Source organism: Hyperolius riggenbachi, chromosome 10, assembly GCF_040937935.1.
Source record: "Hyperolius riggenbachi isolate aHypRig1 chromosome 10, aHypRig1.pri, whole genome shotgun sequence".
NCBI classification, from domain to species: Eukaryota; Metazoa; Chordata; class Amphibia; order Anura; family Hyperoliidae; genus Hyperolius; species Hyperolius riggenbachi.
In genome coordinates, this window is record NC_090655.1 from 152,077,504 (window position 1) to 152,099,042 (window position 21,539).

Here is a 21,539-nt window from a genome sequence, read left to right on the forward strand (position 1 = left end):
GACACTTTGTGACAAAAAAGAAAAAAAAAGTTTCCATTTCTGCTAACTTGCGACAAAAAAAAAAATGAAATCTGCCACGGACTCACTATGCTCCTCTCTGAATACCTTGAAGTGTCTACTTTCCAAAATGGGGTAATTTATGGGGTGTCTTTACTGTCCTGGCATTTTGGGGGTGCCTAATTCTAAGCACCCCTGTAAAGCCTAAAGGTGCTCATTGGACTTTGGGCCCCTTAGCGCAGTTAGGCTGCAAAAAAGTGCAACACATGTGGTATTGTCGTATTCAGGAGAAGTAATATAATGTGTTTTGGGGTGTATTTTTACACATACCCATGCTGGGTGGGAGAAATATCTCTGTAAATGACAATTGTTTGATTTTTTTTACACACAATTGTCCATTTACAGAGATATTTCTCCCACTCAGCATGGGTATGTGTAAAAATACACCCCAAAACACATTATACTACTTCTCCTGAGTACGGCGATACCACATGTGTGGCACTTTTTTGCACCCTAAGTGCGCTAAGGGGCCCAAAGTCCAATGAGTACCTTTAGGATTTCACAGGTCATTTTTGTTTCAAGACTACTCCTTTAGGGCCCCTAAAATGCTAGGGCAGTATAGGAACCCCACTAATGACCCCATTTTAGAAAGAAGACACCCTAAGGTATTCCGTTAGGAGTATGGTGAGTTCATAGAAGATTTTATTTTTTATCACAAGTTAGCGTAAATGGATTTTAATTGTTTTTTTTTTTCACAAAGTGTCATTTTCCGCTAACTTGTGACAAAAAATAAAATCTTCTATGAACTCACCATACTCCTAATGGAATTCCTTTGGGTGTATTCTTTCTAGAATGGGGTCATTTGTGGGGTTCCTATACTGCCCTGGCATTTTAGGGGCCCTAAACCGTGAGTAGTCTTGAAACCAAATGTCGCAAAATGACCTGTGAAATCCTAAAGGTACTCATTGGACTTTGGGCCCCTTAGCGTACTTGGGGTGTAAAAAAGTGCCACACATGTGGTACCGCCGTACTCAGGAGAAGTAGTATAATGTGTTTTGGGGTGTATTATTACACATACCCATGCTGGGTGGGAGAAATATCTCTGTAAATGACAATTGTTTGATTTTTTTTTTACACACAATTGTCCATTTACAGAGAGATGTCTCCCTCAAACAATAAAAATCAATTTCCGCTAACTTTTGACAAAAAATAAAATCTTCTATGAACTCGTCATACACCTAACAGAATACCTTGGGGTGTCTTTTTTCTAAAATGGGGTCACTTGTGGGGTTCCTATACCGCCCTGGCATTTTACGGGCCCAAAACCGTGAGTAGTCTGGAAACCAAATGTCTCAAAATGACTGTTCAGGGGGGCGAATTTTGTGGAACCGGTCATAAGCAGGGTGGCCTTTTAGATGACAGGTTGTATTGGGCCTGATCTGATGGATAGGAGTGCTAGGGGGGTGACAGGAGGTGATTGATGGGTGTCTCAGGGGGTAGTTAGAGGGGAAAATAGATGCAATCAATGCACTGGGAAGGTGATCGGAAGGGGGTCTGAGGGGGATCTGAGGGTTTGGCCGAGTGATCAGGAGCCCACACGGGGCAAATTAGGGCCTGATCTGATGGGTAGGTGTGCTAGGGGGTGACAGGAGGTGAATGATGGGTGTCTAAAGGTGTGATTAGAGGGGGGAATAGATGCAAGCAATGCACTGGTGAGGTGATCAGGGCTGGGGTCTGAGGGCGTTCTGAGGGTGTGGGCGGGTGATTGAGTGCCCTAGGGGCAGATAGGGGTCTAATCTGATAGGTATCAGTGACAGGGGGTGATTGATGGGTAATTAGTGGGTGTTTAAGGTAGAGAACAGATGTAAACACTACACTTGGGAGGTGATCTGACGTCGGATCTGCGGGAGATCTATTGGTGTGGGTGGGTGATCAGATTGCCCGCAAGGGGCAGGTTAGGGGCTGATTGATGGGTGACAGTGACAGGGGGTGATTGATGGGTGATTGACGGGTGATTGATAGGTGATCAGGGGGATAGATGCATACAGTACACGGGGGGGGGGGGGGGTCTGGGGAGAATCTGAGGGGTGGGGGGTGATCAGGAGGGAGCAGGAGGCAGTTTAGGGCATAAAAAATAGCATTGACAGATAGTGACAGGGAGTGATTGATGGGTGATTAGGGGGGTGATTGGGTGCAAACAGTGGTCTGGGGGGTGGGCAGGGGGGGGGTCTGAGGGGTGCTGTGGGCGATCAGGGGGCAGGAGGGGGGGAAATCAGTGTGCTTGGGTGCAGACTAGGGTGGCTACAGCCTGCCCTGGTGGTCCCTCGGACACTGGGACCACCAGGGCAGGAGGCAGCCTGTATAATACACTTTGTATACATTACAAAGTGTATTATACACTTTGTATGCGGCAATCCGGGTGCTAGTAACCCGCCGGCGCTTCCGAACGGGCGGCGGGTTACAGCGCAAGGGGGGCGGAGCCAGTCCCCGGCGGAGGATCGCGTCACGAATGACGCGATCACTCCGCCCATGCCCTTACAAGGACCGCCGCCATTTGTACATGTGGCGGTCCTTGCGGGGTCCACTTCCCGGCCGCCATTTGTACATGCGGTGGTCGGGAAGTGGTTAATTAAGTGCCTTTAAAACCCACTAGCAAGCAAGAAAATACTCAAAATTTCTATAGGACCTTTTCACTTACATTGTGGTGTTTTTTCAATTACAAAATGGTGACAAAATATTTTAAAGAGACAATGAAAAATAATCTCCTAGGAGAAAATACAGGAGAAAAAGTGAATTGTATATGGACCCAGGTGATGTTTAATGACTGTGGAGCACACAGTAAAAAGAGCCATTGTCCTAGAGGGCTGACTACCATTTATGTTCCTGCTTTAAATTTGCATATGTAATGAGGTACATGCTTTGTCTTACTTGCTGGTGGCTTGAGAGGCGTTTTATTGACAAGGTGCTTAAAAATAACCTAGAAAATAAAGTTAATTGAATAACGGTCTTTATGCCAGATGGATGCAGATGTATTCTAAAGATGGTCTAGTCTAGAGCACCCATTTACAACTCACTCAATGCCATGAAAATAAGAGCGAGAGGGAGATAGAAAGAGAGAGGCTGCATTCAAATCAAACCCACAGGGGGTGAGCAAAACGCGTCAAAGGCATGACTACATCTCTCTCCTCCTAGTGCTCCTTGACATTCTAGCCCCTAGCATGTAGGTGTGAACAGCTGTTCTAGCTGCCGCTTTGAATGCTGAACCTTGGACTGTACTAGTTGCTACTGGAATTGAGGAAATAGCTGAGAACTAGAGAAAATCAACAATACTTAAAGGATAAGGAGGCTGCCATATGTATTTTCTTTTAAACAATTCCAGTTTCCTGGCAGACCACCTGATCTATTTGGCTGCAGTAGTGTCTGAATCACACCAGAAACAATCATTCAGCTAATTTTATCAAATTTGACAAAAATGTCAGAAACACCTGATCTGCTGCATGCCTGTTCAGGGTCTATAGCTAAAAGTATTAGAGGCAGAGGATCTGCAGTATAGCCAGACAACTGATATTGCTTACAAAGAAACATGGCAGCCTTCATACTGTATACATTTCCCTTCAGGTTCCCTTTTAAACATGTTTCTTTGAAATTGTATGGTTTCTGATGAAGTCAGAAGACAATCAGAAGCATTGACATTATTGTCAAATCTAAAAAACCCACAGGTGTGTAATTCCTTTGCACATTTTTATCTGGTATACAATCTATACATTTAGTAAGATAAAACATTATGGAAATATATTATAAAATGCTTCAATAAATCAGTGTTTCTGTACAAAATATTGTAATTAAATACCTCAACAAACACATTATTAAGAAGCAATACATGTACTGTATTAAATGTGCTTAAACAAATTTATGGAATCATTTTTATACATCTACTTTTCAAAGGTAAGTACACAAGTATTTTTGTTCCCTGGGTAACAAAAGATTATCATTAGCTTAAACACTTGACCTAATATAACCTCCACAGTTCTGGTTTAGTCAGTATATTTTGTATTTATATTAGTCGTTAACAACATGTATTTATCATCATACTCCTGTTGCCACTATAAGCGATATTTTGTCACTTAAGTAAGTGGCCCTGTGTAATTTAGTGCCATTCATCTGCAGCAGCTTAGAATTACGCTTTCCTGTGACATTCCAGGAAGCAATAGGCAGCGACAGGAAAATAGTCCCCTCACTAATCCCCTATCCTATTTTATCTGATGAACTGAGCTGCAGCTAAAGCATCTCTCTGTGACTGGAAGTGGAAGACACTTGACAAAATGTGACCCGCTACTGCTTATGGATCTCAACCTCTCCGTAGAGGTGTAACTTATGGTTAGTTCGCCATGTGTATCCTGCTTGTCGTATTTAGCTGCCTGGTGTTCGGAGGCCTTCCTTTCTTCTGCATCTCTTGTCCAACTCAGTGCAGCTGCACATTCCACTCACTCAGCGATGGATCAAAGTCCAGGTATGGCCGCACATGTACCATATGCTCACTTACACCAGTCGCACTATTAATTTTGGAATGTCCCGTTTCACCATCACATTTTATAATATATACCTTCTTCGCTTCATTCACTGCGTTCTGTTGTTTCCTGTGTTCAGAGGATTAACTTCTGAGCAGTTTGTAATCTGATTTTAAAGAAAGCATTGAATGCCTTCCGTGCTGCACAGAGGCTGTAGAACTGTATCGGTGCTCTATGTAAGAAACTAGGACACTCTGTTACAGAAAATACAAAGGCATGCCCATCAAATCAGACTTCTTTTGTGAAGACAGTGCCGGTAGCTACATTGGTGTTTTTTTTTCTTCCTAGTAAATTGAATTTCTCTTTTTATTGCAAGATAAAAATCCTACATTTACTGCATATTTTCAGTGTAGACAAACACACACACATTATGTTGTGCGACATGTTTGTGGTGAACACACAGTTTAGTTGAATATTATTTCTACAGCAATGTGATTTAAATAATATTTTCATATTCTCATGAAGCAAATATAACCATAGTGATTAGTTGAGCCAGTTTCTGCAAATATGTATGGCTGTGAACATAATAGTGGACAACCCGGTCTGATTGTTATAGGCTGGAAAAATTTGATTTTCTTAGTATATGCTTCTTATTTACACTAAACACAAGTGATTACAGACAGCCAAAAGACAGACATACGCAATATAATGTGTGATAAAAGTAGTGTCAATAGATGGTTGAATCTTAAATAGCCCTCTGTGGAAATGTTAGACATGATCCAGTGTCTCATCCTTCATGGCATCAACATAACCCAAAGGCCAGCAGCAACATTCTTCTCAAATATGACAACATAGCAAAGAGAACATCTTGTTAGTTTCCACTATTGGAGAATAAAATTATCAATATCTGATTGCATGCAGATTCATGTTATATCACTTCTGTATGCACTTGCAAGCACATACTGTACATCTATACACCTACAATAGACTAACAAACACATACTCTACATCTATACACCTACAATACACTAACAAGCACATACTGTACATCTATACACCTACAATGCACATACTGTACATTTATACACCTTCAATGCACTGCCAAGCACATACTGTACCAGCTATACACCTGGAATGCACTAACAAGCACATTCTGTACATCTACACACCTACAATACACTACCAAGCACATATTGAACATCTATACACTAACAAGCACATACTGTACATCTATACACCTACAATGCACATACTGCACATCTATACACCTACAATACACTAACAAACACATACTGTACATCTATACACCTACAATACACTAACAAGCACATTCTGTACATCTATACACCTACAAAGCACTAACAAGCACATTCTGTACATCTATACACATACAATGCACATACTGTACATCTATACACCTTCAATGCAGCTTCAACTGTACAGCTATACACCTGGAATGCACTAACAAGCACATTCTGTACATCTATACACCTACAATACACTACCAAGCACATATTGAACATCTATACACAAACAATACTCAACCCAGTAATTGCCTGATCATTGCAAGCAATGTTTGGGTTGATTTTACCACTCTTAATTATTATCCAATTAGTGGTTTTGTCTGGTCACAGTTTTATATTCAAATGTATGCATACTGTTCAAGATAAATCATTACTTAGTCAAAACAAGTCAATAATGTCAAATATCAAAAATGGACTTATTGACATTAAGTATTGAGTTTACAACATTCTAAAATATAATATAATATACATTTTGACACTGCTAAAAATATTGGGCAATAATTTCTTAACACAGTGATATTTTGTCTGGTTAACTGCTGATTCCAATGTTTGTGATTCTTTTAATACTTTATAATAACATTTATTTTACTATGAAGGAATCACAATACCAGAAAGGGCTGTCAGGATTTGTTGGGTTAAACAGCACAATTGCCTACACTGCTGTTTGTATAAACACATGCTGAGAAAAGAATAGGAAATCAAAACATGAATATTGAAAAATGTCTATTTTATATACAGTATCAAAATATTTTGGCATGTAATGAAAATGTTAGCAACTCAGGGAGTGTGGGATAGATCAATATATTTTTTAACACATTTAGTCATACAGGTTCTAGTTGGCTTTATCAGGGATACATGAGGCAGCCAACGATGCAGTCAGTAGCAAAAGTTTGTTGCATTTAAAAGCAAGATTCATGCTTTATTGAATTATGTCAGCAGAAAGGAAGGTGAGAACAATTTGGAATACCATTCTGTGCCAGTACCCCTTTTACGTGTTTCCCAGATGCTTGGAGAAAGTCTAGGGCTGCAGCAGGAAATGTTATGCTTATAATGCTTGTATTATTTTAATATTATGATGGCTGTATGAGCAAAATACAGGTTTCTTTATCCATAAATATTGTGTCGACGGCTTTTTTTTTTTTCAGTTTGGTGGACATCAGGGATAATGGTGCAGGGCACAACCACAACACTTTCCTCACACTTGTTGTGCCCCTTTAGGAATTATTGTAGAGAGTTGTTTTCCCTATGGAGTTCCAAATCAACCTTCTGTCTGTTGTATACATGAGCCAGTAGCCAAGAACCTAGAATATACTTTGACCCCTATTCAGTTCACTTTATTCTCCTATGTTAAAAATACATTTTGAGTACTTTGCAAATGAAAAAGTATCAACAGTCGGTGAAAAATTGCTGTCAAAATGATTCAGAGTATTTTCTTGCTTGCTTGTGGCTTAAAAGACATTTTATTAATGTAATTACATTTTAGAAGAAAAAGTGAATTGAAGATGGGCTTTTGTGTGAAAATACTAAAAGGTTCATTAATCCCTGGGGAATGTGCACTTGAAGATGCTTACACAAACTTTTATTATGATTTTCTGTACAATCCAAGTTATTTAGAATAATGGGAATTTTCTGTCTACTTAGCGTGTTCTCTATGCACATTTAGGGTCCTGTTCCTTTTTATGTGTAAAGAAGTATCAGTGAAGGGTGCTATGGAGGCAGTCAGGAAAGCACCCCATTACATTTAATGAGAACCAGAAACTTCAAGAGAAGAGACCCAGCACCGTCTTCAAGTGTATTATAAGCTCTTTTATTTATTTAAAGCATCAGAAAGACAAAACTGATTGTGTTTCATGTATTCAGAGGGCTTGTCAGCTTGAGAAAGAGAGGAGTCTCCTCTCGAAACGTTGCACAGACTTGCCCTATTTGTCTTTCTGATGTTTTAAATAAATAAAAGAGCTTATAATACACTTGAAGACGGTGCTGGGTCTCTTCTCTTGGAGATTCTGCTTGCTGTTTTTGGAGACAGAGGGACAACGACCAATAGCACGTCGCATCTAGATGGTTGGGTGCTGCCTGTAACTACTCGTCTACATTTAATGACAACCATGCACTTATTTTTTAGTACAATGCCACAACTGTACTGGTATGATGGAGGGAGGATAGGGTCCTATGAAGGTCTGTGTATAGGTCGGAATAGGGGGAACAACCAAATACATGGAGCTTTCTCTTTGAAAAGAGATGCTAGCTCAACTGAAAACAAAATATTGCATCATTTAACAAATGGACACACAACATGCCCCTTTTCCATACTGGATAAACAAGTGTACATAAAAAAGGAATAGAAAGGTAAATGATGAAATTAAAGTTTCATTACAGTTTTTCTAGGAGGACATTTCTGGTATACAAAGAACATAATAGATTGTCTGCATCTTCTGTTGGCCCTTTTAGGTTTAACATTATTATAACAAAACCAGTAAGACATGCCCGTTTATCCCAAGTGGAATGGTTGTATTCAGTGACCAAACTCCTTATTTTAAACTCAAAACCTATTTAGGTGCTATGGACAATAATAGATTTTCTCTTGATCCTATAGTATATAAAATAATATAACTAAGCCTGCATCCTGGTCATGACTTCTAGCTATACATACTGTATACAATATACATAATACATGCTGTATTACAGATAAAGAATTATGAATTATCTTCATTTATATTTTGAATTGATATGATTTGTTATTTTGTTTTGTTTTTTAAAACAGGGCTGTGCTTTGTAACGATCCTGAGATGACCTTAACACCGGTCAACATACCAACGGATACTTTCAAACTTCGCATAGAAAAGACAACTATTAGACGGGTGCAAGGAGATGCCTTCCATCTTCTCTCCAACCTTGAGTTTCTCTGGATGCCCTATAACTCGATTGTGAGCCTCAGCATAGTGACACTGCGTGGCCTGCGTAAGCTGCAAGAACTTAGATTGGATGGCAATGACCTCACAACATTTCCATGGGAAGCTTTGGCCAGTACACCTCGATTAAGGCTGCTTGACTTGCACAATAATGATTTGTCTTCAGTACCTAAAGACGCTGCCCGTTACATAAAAAATATTACTTACCTGGATCTGTCAAGTAATAAACTTGTTACACTCCCTCAGGAACTCATTGCATCCTGGTTAAATCTCCATTCTGCATCATATTTTTCTAATGATCATTCTACGCTAATCCTTGGTAGGTACTCTTGTGGAATTGGTTCTGCACTATAGTGTAATGTAGCATATCCATCTAGGACAGGGGTCTCAAACTCACGGCCCGCGGGCCATTTGCGGCCCTCGATACAATATTTTGTGGCCCTCGCCGGCAAAAGCTTCCTTATAGTTTGCTTCAGTGCTCCCAAGTAATCCACCGCATCCCCACCGCTAAACGAGGGCTGCAGAGCCCCCAAATCGCCTCAGGGGCAATCCGCCGGCATTTCCTGGAAGGGGCAGAGCTTTCAGCTTCAGCTCTGCCCCTCCTGATGTCAATCGCTGCACGGATCGCCGCCTCTCCCCGCCCCTCTCTGTGAAGGAAGAGTGAGAGGGGCGGGCAGAGGCGGCGATGCGCCGCGATTGTGAAATTCCTTATGCGGTCCAGCCTCATCCTGACTTTGCCTCCTGCGGCCCCCCAGGTAAATTGAGTTTTACACCTCTGATCTAGGAGATTCATACATACCTATTCTATTATTATTTTGAAATGATCTTTTAAGGAGTCATTGATGTTATTAGAGTATTTGTGTAAAACACCATTTGGATGCTGTTGGCCAGCTGCAGTACTTTCAAATGTAATATTGATAATGGCGCCTATTAAAAAAGGTGCCCCATTCACATCAATACAAACCTTTTTTCTCTATTGCAGCCAAATGTATAAAAATGGCGCTGGGTAAATATAAAACAACTATATTGCTGACTGTATTATCTTCACCTTTAATTTCCATACCAACTTTATTGATTACAATAACTCATTATTTAACATAAAATCGTTTCGAAAAATGTATAATCGTTTCGAAAACTGTTCCTATGCTTTTTTTTTTTAGAAAAAAAATAATTTACAGCACATTTAAACTTTTTGCTCCACAATGAGCAGTTTCTACAATTCTCATCTATGTTATGGTGGCCATACATGGTACAATTTTTCAATTAGATAATTTAGTTCGATTATTCCGTTAGATTGAATATAAAGATTTTTCCAGCATGTCCGATCATTTTTCCCGAAAAAACGGGATAATCGTTCAAATTTCTTGATCGAAAAAAAAAAATATTTTCAACTTTCATTCAATTCGATCATTTAGATCGAATAAACGCGAAAATCGAACGTTTTTATTGTACCGTGTATGGCCACCATTACAAATTATCCTTTTTCAAAAAACTCACTTATATAAAAAAACCGTTTGTTATGTTTTGCCTCCTCGATTACAATTTTTATTTATTCTATGTTACATAAAACTCACAAACGAAATATATGCTGATTTATATTACACAAACATGACGGAGTGGATGGGGCGAATTAAGGTTAGTTGCTGGGGGGTTTACGGTTAGGTACTGCTAGGGGAGTTAAGGTTAGGTACTATCAGGGGGAGTTAAAAGACAACTGAAGTGAGAGGAATATGGAGGCAGAGATATTTATTTCCTTTTAAACAATACCAGTTGCTGCCATGTTTATGTCCTTTGAAACAATACCAGTTGCCTGGCAGCCCTGCCGGTTTATTTGGCTGCAGCAGTGTCTGAATCACACCAGAAACATGCATACAGCAATTCTTGTCAGATCTGACAATAATGTCAGAAACACCTGATCTGCTGCATGCGTGGTCTATGGATAAAAGTATTAGAGGCAGAAGAACAGCAGGATAGCCAGGCAACTGATATTGCTTTAGGCTACTTTCACACCAAGACGTTGCGTTTTAGGGGACGTTAAAGAGACTCCGTAAAAAAAAATTGTGCCTTATTTCTTCTGTCCTATAAGTTCCTATTACTGTTCTAATGTGCTCTGTCTTACTGCAGTCTTTTCTACTTGCACTGTCTCTGTAATAAATCTTATCTCCTTTCCTCTGTCGTGTCTGTCGGGCAGAGGCTGGAATGTGTGGAATGTGCAGCACTGCTTGTCATTGGCAGAAGCTTTACACACCCCCTCCAAGCTCTGCATGAGTCACACCAGATAGCTGTTCACAGCCTATGATACTCTGGTTAGAAGCCATGTCATGTGTTTGTAAACACTGCCTAAAACTGTTCATTTCAAGCCAGAATTGCAGCAGGGAGTGGCAGAAACAGCACAGAGGGGCACAGGAGAAAATAAGGAATAGAACGGTATGCTTTTTATTGTAATAATGTTCGAGTACAGATTCTCTTTAAGGTCGCATAACGTGCCCCTAACGCAGTGCATGGTGGTGTTGAAGTTGGACGTCAGATTGAGCCGCGTTATGCGGCTCTCAAAGCAGCCGCACCAGGATAGTGATGGGAAGTACGGATCTTTTTAAAGGGAACCTTTACTGAGTAAAATAATTTAAAATCAACACATGAGGTTACTTCAAATGATCATTACATAGTTACCTCGCCATCAGTTGCTCTCAGAAGCTCACCATTTTCTTATGACAATGATCCCTTCCTGTTCTGACAACATTTTGTCAGAACTGAAATATATCAGTTGCTGTCAGTAATAAATCATTTGCTGTCAGTTAAAGCTGAGGGGACAACTGATGCACCAGGTAATGTCCATGTTTCTGTATGTCTCAAGTGAGCAATGTTACAGTTTAACAGTGTGCTGATCAGAAAGCTGTTATGGGGTAATGGCCATTTTCAAAATGAAGGATGGAGAATTCCCTTAACCACTTCACCACTGAGGGGTTTTACCCCCTGAGCACCAGAGCAATTTTCACCTTTCAGCGCTCCTTCCATTCATTCGTCTATAACTTTATTATTACTTATCGCAATGAAATGAACTATATCTTGTTTTTTTCGCCACCAATTAGGCTTTCTTTAGGTGGGACATTATGCCAAGAATTATTTTTTTCTAAATGTGTTTTAATGGGAAAATAGGAAAAATGTGGGGAAAAAAATAATTATTTTTCAGTTTTCGGCCATTATAGTTTTTAAATAATGCATGCTGCTGTAATTAAAACCCATGAAACGTATTTGCCCTTTTGTCCCGGTTATAAAACCATTTAAATTATGTCCCTATCACAATGTTTGGCGCCAATATTTTATTTGGAAATAAAGGTGCATTTTTTTCAGTTTTGCGTCCATCCCTAATTACAAGCCCATAGTTTATAAAGTAACAGTGTTATACCCTCTTGACATAAATATTTAAAAAGTTCAGTCCCTAAGGTAACTATTTATGTATTTTTTTTAATTGTAAATTTTTTAATTTTTTTTTAATTACAAAAAAAAAAAATGGGGAGTGTGGGAGGTAATGAGTTAATTTTATGTGTAAAAGTAATTTATTTGTATGTGAAAAATGTGTAGGGTGTAGTTTACTATTTGGCCACAAGATGGCCACAGTAACTTTTTGTTTTAATGCGACCTCCAAGCTTCCTTCCGGAAGCTTGGAGGAAGAATAAGGAGGCTGGACACGTGAGTTTTTTCTCACAATGATCGCGTTGCCCATAGGAGAGCAGCTGATCATTGCGGGGCTTAGATCAACAAACGGGAATGGATTTTCCCGTTCATTGATCTCTGGGCGAGCGGGCGGCGGCGTGTTTACTAGCGGCGGGCGGCGTGTTTACGAGCGGGAGCGCGGGCAGCGTCGGGAACGCGGAAAGTACGTGTTTCTCCTTCACTGGTTTTTAAAGGATGGAAAAAGGGGCGGAGAAATACGTACGCGCGGGGGTAAAGTGGTTAATCACAGTGGATAAACAGGAGGCTTGAGAGGAGAAAGAGATTGAGGAGTAGACTACACGGGAGGTAAGTATGACTTGTGCATGCTTATTTTGAGTTTTAATTCTCAGTTCAGGTTTTCTTTAAGGATTCGGATCATTTGAATCGGATAATTGAAAAGATCCGTATCTTTGAACCGAATCATTAGAATCATTTTACTAGGGAAGCAGACTTGGTGAAATGACTAGCAGGACAGGACTTTCCCTGCACTGTACATTCTGTATGTTCCTGTTTCTTCCAGACAGACATCCACTGTAAACCGAATCTTTCATTATGATGATCAGGATGATTCGACTCACAAAAAAGATCCGGATCAAATGAACGATTTGTTCATGATCTGGACAACACTACGTGTCCCACTACGAGTCACCACGGTGCAGTGAATATTAATTAGCCATGTGGCTAGTCACTGAGCATGTGCAAACAACCTAATGCAGCTCTAAAGGGGTATAACGTACAGCATGCTGCACTTTCATTTAACGTGCAGCGTTATACCTTAACGCAACGTGTGCACTGTGAACAGCACATTGATTTTACAGTGCTGTGAGTTAGGCTGTGTTACTGGCTACTGTAACGTGGGACTTTAACGTCCCACTGTGAAACCAGCATACAAGGAAATAAATGTAGCAGGCTCCATATCCCTCTCACTTCAGTTGTCCTTTAAGGTCAGGCACCACCAGGGAGGTTTACAGAGAAACTCCAACCTAGAATTGAACTTTATCCCAATCAGTAGCTGATACCCCCTTTTACATGAGAAATATAATGCTTTTCACAAACAGACCATCAGGGGGCGCAGTATGACTGATTTTGTGCTGAAACCCCTCCCACAAGAAGCTCTGAGTACCGCGGTACTCTGGGCAAACTGCCACAATGTTACAATGTTCACAGACAGGAATTAGCTGTCTCTAACAGCCAAAACCGCTAGGAGCAGCTACATAACCTGCCCACAGTAAAAATGTCACCATGTAATAAATGTCAGAATTTAAATCAGGGAGAGGAAAGATTTTACAATGAGCAAACACTGACTAAATCATTTATACATAATTATGGTAAAAAATGAAGCACTTTTTTTACTACATTATTTTCACTGGAGTTCCTCTTTAAGGTTAGGCGCCACCAGGGACGGTTAAGGTTAGCAGTGAAGATGAAATCCGCACACCCGCAGGTAAAGTCCAAGGGTTTTTATTTTAATCCAACTCACAAATACAGAAAAACGTCTGACATGTTTCGGATCATATCCTTACTCATAGCCTAGGATTAAGGTTAGGTGCCACCAGGGAGGGTTAAGGTTAGGCACCACCAGGGCAGAGCTCTGTGTGAAAATAGGGAGAAGTTAGGTCATAGTAAAATATTGCTAAATATTACCGATATTTTACTATATGAATGAAGTAATATAATATTGGTAAATTAACCAATATTTTATCACTTTTCCTGGTGCCCATTTTACTAGATGTAAAAATAAAGGTTACAGTGGGAAATAGTAGAATATCAGTATTATAAACATTATATTACAGCATATCCTGGCGCCCAATTTACTAAACAATAAATTGAATATCAACTATATCTGGCACCTTTTTTAACAGGAACCATTATTATATGCATACCTTTCAGTAGCTGGATAGTGTAATGGTTAAAGAGAACCTGAACTGAAAATAAAAAAGTCAAAATAACCATACACAGGTTATACTTACCTCCGGTGTAGTCTACTACTCAATCTCTTTCTCCTCTCCTGCGTCCTGTTTGTCCACTATGATCAGTAGAATTCTCCGTCCTCCATTTTAAAAATGGCCATTACCCCATAACTGTTTTCTGGTCAGCACACTGTTAAACTGTAATATCGCCCACTTGAGCCATAGAAAAACATGGACATTACCTTGCACATTCAGTTGTAACTGACAGCTGCTGATGTATAACTGACAGCAACTGGTATATTTCAGTTCTGACAAAATATTGTCAGAACTGGAAGGGATCACTGTAAGAATAAAATGGTGAGCTTCTGAGTGGAACTGACGGTGAGGTTAGTACATCATGTGTTTATTTTAAATAATTCTCCTCGCTTCAGGTTCCCTTTAAGGGCTCTGCTTCTGACAAAGGAGACCTGGGTTCAAATCTCGGCACTTCCTATTCAGTAAGCCCGCACCTATTCATTAAGAAGTTCTTGGGCAAGACTCCCTAAAACTGGAATTGGACACCAGGCCACGGGAGGTGCAGTAAGCCTATGCGCACCTCCCCACACACACAGGGCATCCAGTTCAGGACTAAGGTAGCCTTTAAAGGGAACCAGAGAGGAAGGAGACTTAAAAAAAGAAAAAGATTTCATATATACCTGGGGCTTCCTCCAGCCCCATAAGCCTGGATCGCTCCCACGCCGCAATCCTCCGCTTCCTGGATCCGCCGGTACTGGGTCCCGTCACTTCCGGCGGACGTGACCAATGTCCGCATGATCAGGGGCTCCCTCCATATCCTTACGCGTGCGGCTGCGCAGTATGCAGCCGCACGCGTAAGGGTATGCCGGGAGCCTCTGTGATGCAGACAGATGCGAACAATTGGCCGCGTGCTTCCGCCGACTGGCTGAAAGTACGGGACCTGGTACCGGCGGATCCAGGAAGCGGAGGACGGCGGCGTGGGAGCGATCCAGGCTTATGGGGCTGGAGGAAGCCCCAGGTATGTATACAATCTTTTAGCTTCTTAATATCTGGTTCTCTTTAAGGATTTATATTAGTTTTGGTGGATTACTGCTATAGCTTATCATAGATGTTATGTTATATGTATGCAAACTTAACTTTTGACAAGGAAAGCACAGTACATCCAGTTTTGCTCACTTATATTGCTAGTTGGACATTATTTGAGCTTGTTTACTTTGTTCTTATGTAACAGAATCCTACAGATAGGACTCCTCAAATTCTGTTGCAAAAGTAATTAGTTAAAGAACAGCTGAATTAAAAGGGATATGGAGGCAGCCAAATATATTTCCTTTTAAACAAAACCAGTTGCCTAGCAGTCTTACTGATCTTTCTGTCATCAGTAGTGTCTGAATCACACACCTTAATAAAGCATAGTGCTAATCCAGTCAGACTTCAGTCAGAAACATCTGATCTGCTGCATGCTTGTTCAGGGTCTATGGCTAAAAGAATTAGAGGCAGAGGATCAGCAGGACAGCCAGGCAATTGTGTAAAAGGAAATATATATTGCAGACTCCATATCCCTCTCACTTCAGGTGTGCTTTAAGGTCTTGAAGATTAATTGCAATGGCTTCCACTCTGTATTGTGAAAACTCGCTCAACAAGGTGAAAGGGTAAGGCCACTCTGTACTCCAAACATCAGACTGTTGCCATGGTTGCAAAGAAATGTAATTGGCTCTTGTTGTCAGTTTTGGATTTTTTTAGTTGACTGTAGACAGAACATTTTTTTTAATAACCTCGTTTTACAAAAAGATTTGTGTATGGTTATGACAATTTTGTAAAAAAAAATAAAAAATAGGATTTACCTTTGAATACCTACTCTTGAGCATACAGAACAATACTCTTTAGTCCCATCCTCTCTGTTGCTAATTAGTTATCAGTGGTTAATACCTAAAATAAATAATGTAGAAGAGATATGAGTTTTCTGAGTATTTTTCCAGGCAGATATTTATCCACCTTATCAATAAAATGCATTTTAAAGTGAGCCCGAGGTGGGCTCAAATAATAAAAAAGAAAGTAGGCTACCTGATCCGCAGGGCTGAGCGAGTCAGATAGCCACAAAAAACGCCGCTCCTCGCTGCTCCTGTGGGCCGCAATGCCCACTTTCACTTACGTGACCCCTGGGTCACGACACTGCACTGACAGACTGTGTTGTCTCTCATTGTTTGCAGGGATGTGGGGGAGCCGCAGGAGGCACGGCCAGTGGGAGAGAGCTGCCCAATGGCAGCTCAGGAAACCCTTAACGCCCCTGGTGGGCGTTTTAAACAGGAAATCCCTCTCCCCTGTGTTTACCTCAGAGTTAGCGACAAATCTTGTCGCTAAACTCGGGGGGACTTTATGTATGTAGTTAGAGTAGATACAGCCAGTAAAGCAAAGCGGGGTTAGCCGCAGTCAGGGGCGGCGCCAGGGGGGTGCTTGGGGGTGCTCGAGCACCCCCTAGAATTGTCCAAGCACCCCCAAAGCACCCCCTGGAGTGAACTGACTTCAGGCGTCTAAAAGACGCCAAGTCAGTTCACACAGCGGCAGCACGGAGCAGCAGGCAGGGCTACGGTAAGATGGCCGCCCGGAGCCCTGTTCTGCAGACTTCGGGCGGCCATTTTCCCGTAGCCCTGCTCTCTGCATGCAGGCAGGAAGTCTCGTCGTGACGTCGGGAAGGAAGAGGATCGTGGGCGCGCGGGCGCTGCGCGCCACAATGAGGTCGGGACTCGGGACAGGAGGTCGGGAAAGAAGGTCTTCTGGCTGTAGGTGAGTAAATGGGTTTTTCTTTTCTTTTTCAGGTGATGCTGATTGTGCATATTGGGGTCATATCTGCTACGGATTGTGCATATTGGGGTCATATCTGCTACGGATTGTGCATATTGGGGTCATATCTGCTACGGATTGTGCATATTGGGGTCATATCTGCTACGGATTGTGCATATTGGGACCATATCTGCCACCGATTGTGCATATTGGGGTCATTTCTGCTACGGATTGTGCATATTGGGGTCATTTCTGCTACGGATTGTGCATATTGGGGTCATATCTGCTACGGATTGTGCATATTGGGGTCATATCTGCTACGGATTGTGCATATTGGGGTCATATCTGCTACGGATTGTGCATATTGGGGTCATTTCTGCTACGGATTGTGCATATTGGGGTCATTTCTGCTACGGATTGTGCATATTGGGGTCATTTCTGCTACCGATTGTGCATATTGGGGTAATTTCTGCTACCGATTGTGCATATTGGGGTAATTTCTGCTACCGATTGTGCATATTGGGGTAATTTCTGCTACCGATTGTGCATATTGGGGTCATTTCTGCTACCGATTGTGCATATTGGGGTCATTTCTGCTACCGATTGTGCATATTGGGGTCATTTCTGCTACCGATTGTGCATATTGGGGTCATTTCTGCTACCGATTGTGCATATTGGGGTCATATCTGCTACGGATTGTGCATATTGGAGTCATATCTGCTACCGATTGTGCATATTGGGGTCATATCTGCTACCGATTGTGCATATTGGGGTCATATCTGCTACCGATTGTGCATATTGGGGTCATATCTGCTACCGATTGTGCATATTGGGGTCATATCTGCTACCGATTGTGCATATTGGGGTCATATCTGCTACCGATTGTGCATATTGGGGTCATATCTGCTACCTATTGTGCATATTGGGGCCATATCTGATAACGATTGTGCATATTGGGGCCATATCTGATAACGATTGTGCATATTGGGGCCATATCTGATAACGATTGTGCATATTGGGGCCATATCTGCCACCGATTGTGCATATTGGGGCCATATCTGCCACCGATTGTGCATATTGGGGCCATATCTGCCACCGATTGTGCATATTGGGGCCATATCTGCCACCGATTGTGCATATTGGGGCCATATCTGCCACCGATTGTGCATATTGGGGCCATATCTGCCACCGATTGTGCATATTGGGGCCATATCTGCCACCGATTGTGCATATTGGGGCCATATCTGCCACCGATTGTGCATATTGGGGCCATATCTGCCACCGATTGTGCATATTGGGGCCATATCTGCCACCGATTGTGCATATTGGGGCCATATCTGCCACCGATTGTGCATATTGGGGCCATATCTGCCACCGATTGTGCATATTGGGGCCATATCTGCCACCGATTGTGCATATTGGGGTCATTGGACGTGTTTTTTGTTAAAATCTGCTCATATTACGTGTATTTTCTTGAGAAAACCTGCACAATTATGTGAATTTTCTGGGAAAAGGGTCACCAAAACTTGGGCCCTCTGTCTTTGCGTTGCACTTTAAGGGCCCGTTCACACTGCACGCGTTTCCAGCCGCGTTTTGGAAACGCGTGCAGGTGGCCGATACGCACGACATCAGACATTGCATAGAGTGCAATGTATGATGTTCACACTGAATGCGTTCCGGACCTGTGCGGTCCGGGAACGCATGCTGCACGCAGATTTTGCTAAAACGCGTGGCTGTCCCATTCACTTTTCAGTGATGGGATCAGCCACGCAACGCACACAATCGCGGATGGCCATGCGTTCGTACGCATTGCGTTCTGCACGCATGGCCATCCGCATTTGTGATCTGAACGGGCCCTTAAAGGGAACCCGAGGTGAGAATAATATTGAGGCTGCCATATTTATCTCCCTTTAAGCAATACCAGTTGCCTGGCTGCCGTGCTGGTCCTCTGCCTCTTATTCTTTCAACCATAGACCCTGAACAAGCATGCAGCAGGTCAGGGGTTTCTGACAATATTGTCAGAACTGACAAGATTAGCTGCATGGCTTGTTTCAGGTGTAATTCAGTTCACTACTACAGCCAAATAGATCAGCAGGGCTGCCAGGCAACTAGTATTGTTTAAAAGGAAATAAATATGGCAGCCACCATATCACTCTCACCCTGGGTTCACTTTAAATTACAGTTAGCCCCGCCCTCATCCGGTCATGACCACGCCCATTTTTTCGCCGCGGCGCGCTTCGCGCGCCGCAGGTTGTAACCGCACCCATTTTTGCCGTCAGCTCCCCCGGAAATTGGTCCAGCACCTGCATAGCACCCCCTAAAAAAATTTCCTGGAGCCGCCACTGGCCGCAGTGATAAATGAGGCTGTATTTTGGAAAGTTAAGAAGGTTTTCTGCAACATACTTTCTAGGGGAGCACCCCTGCTTTATCAAGCATAGATGAATAACAGTACATGATGCAAACATTTATATAGTCCCTCCCTTTCAGGAAGTGTCATAAAAGGGGTGGTCTGTTGGTTCTTTGTAAGTTTCGTTAAAGTATAACTGTCGAGCAAAAAATCAAAAATCAATTCTTTATTTTTGTCTGGTAAACAAGTAATAAGGATGCTAATCAGGCAATCCAAAAGTTAAAATCACTATTACTTTTCTTGCTGATAAATGATCATTCCCCAGTTTACCTGACTCTTATTTGGTACATTGCCACACAAAGGAAGTTGCAGGGCATGCTGGGTTGTCTTTTTTTGCTTCTGTACATTAGTTTAGTCTGAGGGGAAATAAAGAAGCAAAAAAAGACAACCCAGCATGCCCTGCAACTTTCTTTTTGCGGCAACGTACCAAATAAGAGTCGGGGAAACTGGGGAATGATCATTTATAAACAAGAAAAGTAATAGAGATTTTAACTTTTGGATTGCCTGGTTAGCATGCATATTACTTGATTTCCAGATAAAAATAAAGAATTGATTTTTGATTTTATGCCCAACAGTTACACTTTAAGAAGGAAAAGTCAAACTGCAGTTTTAAGGTTTAACAAGTGTATCTCATACCAATGATACGGAAGACAATTGAAGGTTGGGCTGTTTTCCGGTGCGCTTAAAAGATTGCACAGAGTGGATAATATGGCATGCAATGTGACTGGCACATAGCAATGAATGTAAAGCAATCAGAGTGATGTGCATGGTGCCTGGGATTTTGGTGGGTAGGAGAGGGGTGCATTAATTGGCGTTTTGCCATGCTCTTGAAAAGACAGACAGGTTACTAAGTGGGCAGGTGTGTATTGTGAGGAGGGCAGGGAAGTAGTATGAATGGGTTGATACTTGTTGTGCATGGTAGCTGGCCTGGGAGGGCAGGAGCTGTTTGTTTGTCGGTTTATTGTATTCGTTTTTTCAATAGTATTCTGCTCTTGTAGGCTTCAGTGATATGTGTCTCATATTGAAATAGAAATGTATCTGTAGAGTTTTTATCCAGTTTTTTTTTTTTCTAATATGAGGTGTCCTGTAAAATTTTCAAAGCTTCTCTGGTGTAGTCATTGCAGTTCTGTTTCACATTGCCACCACCCTTGTTGGCTTCTCTTATGACTATTGTTGTTTGATTCCAGGTTTTGAGGGCCTTGAATTCAGCTTTTGATACTTTGCGTAATGTTAAGGGTGAGTCTTTTAATTTTTTAAATTCTGCCATCATTAAGGTATTGAAAGTTTCAACGTATGGCCCTCTACTTTGTGTTGGATTAAATGAAGACTGGTGATAGGTGTATGACAGATGGTGTTTGCTAGATCCTATATCATCTGTGGGCTTTATGATATCTATCTGTTCTGATTCGGCATTTCCAGGTTTTTATTAGGTCTTTGTGAATGAAGAATCTTCATAAGTACAGTTTTCTTATGTGTAACTGTAGGTCTACCAATAATTCAAAGGTCTATTCTTGGGTGGTAGGGCAGAAGGACGGCCCCTTTTGGAGTATGCTTCTCTCTTATTCCGACAAGATGTGGTTGGAAAAAATTTAATATTTTGGTGAGTTTATTGGTCTTCTAGAGAGGTTCTTTGTTCTGCCTGGCTCTTAGTTTTCTGCCACCCCTACGGCCTCTCCTGCAGTGGTGGGATTTGGGGATGTGGTTTTCACTGGTTTCGGTTGCAAGTATTGAATTATGCTGGTGTTCAAGAGTACAGGGAGCTTGCTTCTTGTGTTTTTCTGATAGTTACTATTTCCCACTATCAGCACACAACATTTTATTTAATTTTTTTTTAATATTGTTTCCCACTATCTTTTTAACATATACTGCAAATTTGGTGTTGCTAGGATGTAAGGGGCCTTTGCTACTAACTGCTAATGTCGGTGGGAATTGTTTCACTAAGAACTGTCATTTGCCACATTTAAATGTATACGTTTTCCTTTGAAATTTTAAAATCG

At 41.5% G+C, this 21,539-nt stretch overlaps 1 protein-coding gene across 1 annotated transcript in view; it reads left to right on the plus strand.

Moving 5' to 3' along the window:
* The first annotated feature begins 4,191 nt into the window (after positions 1–4,191).
* Positions 4,192–21,539, plus strand: part of LRIT1 (leucine rich repeat, Ig-like and transmembrane domains 1) — a 44,508-nt gene continuing 27,160 nt past the window's right edge. The window contains exons 1-2 of the mRNA XM_068258849.1: positions 4,192–4,507; positions 8,571–9,037. Coding sequence (XP_068114950.1) covers positions 4,386–4,507; positions 8,571–9,037 — 589 coding nt within the window. The 5' untranslated portion in view covers positions 4,192–4,385. The remainder of the gene's footprint in view (positions 4,508–8,570; positions 9,038–21,539) is intronic.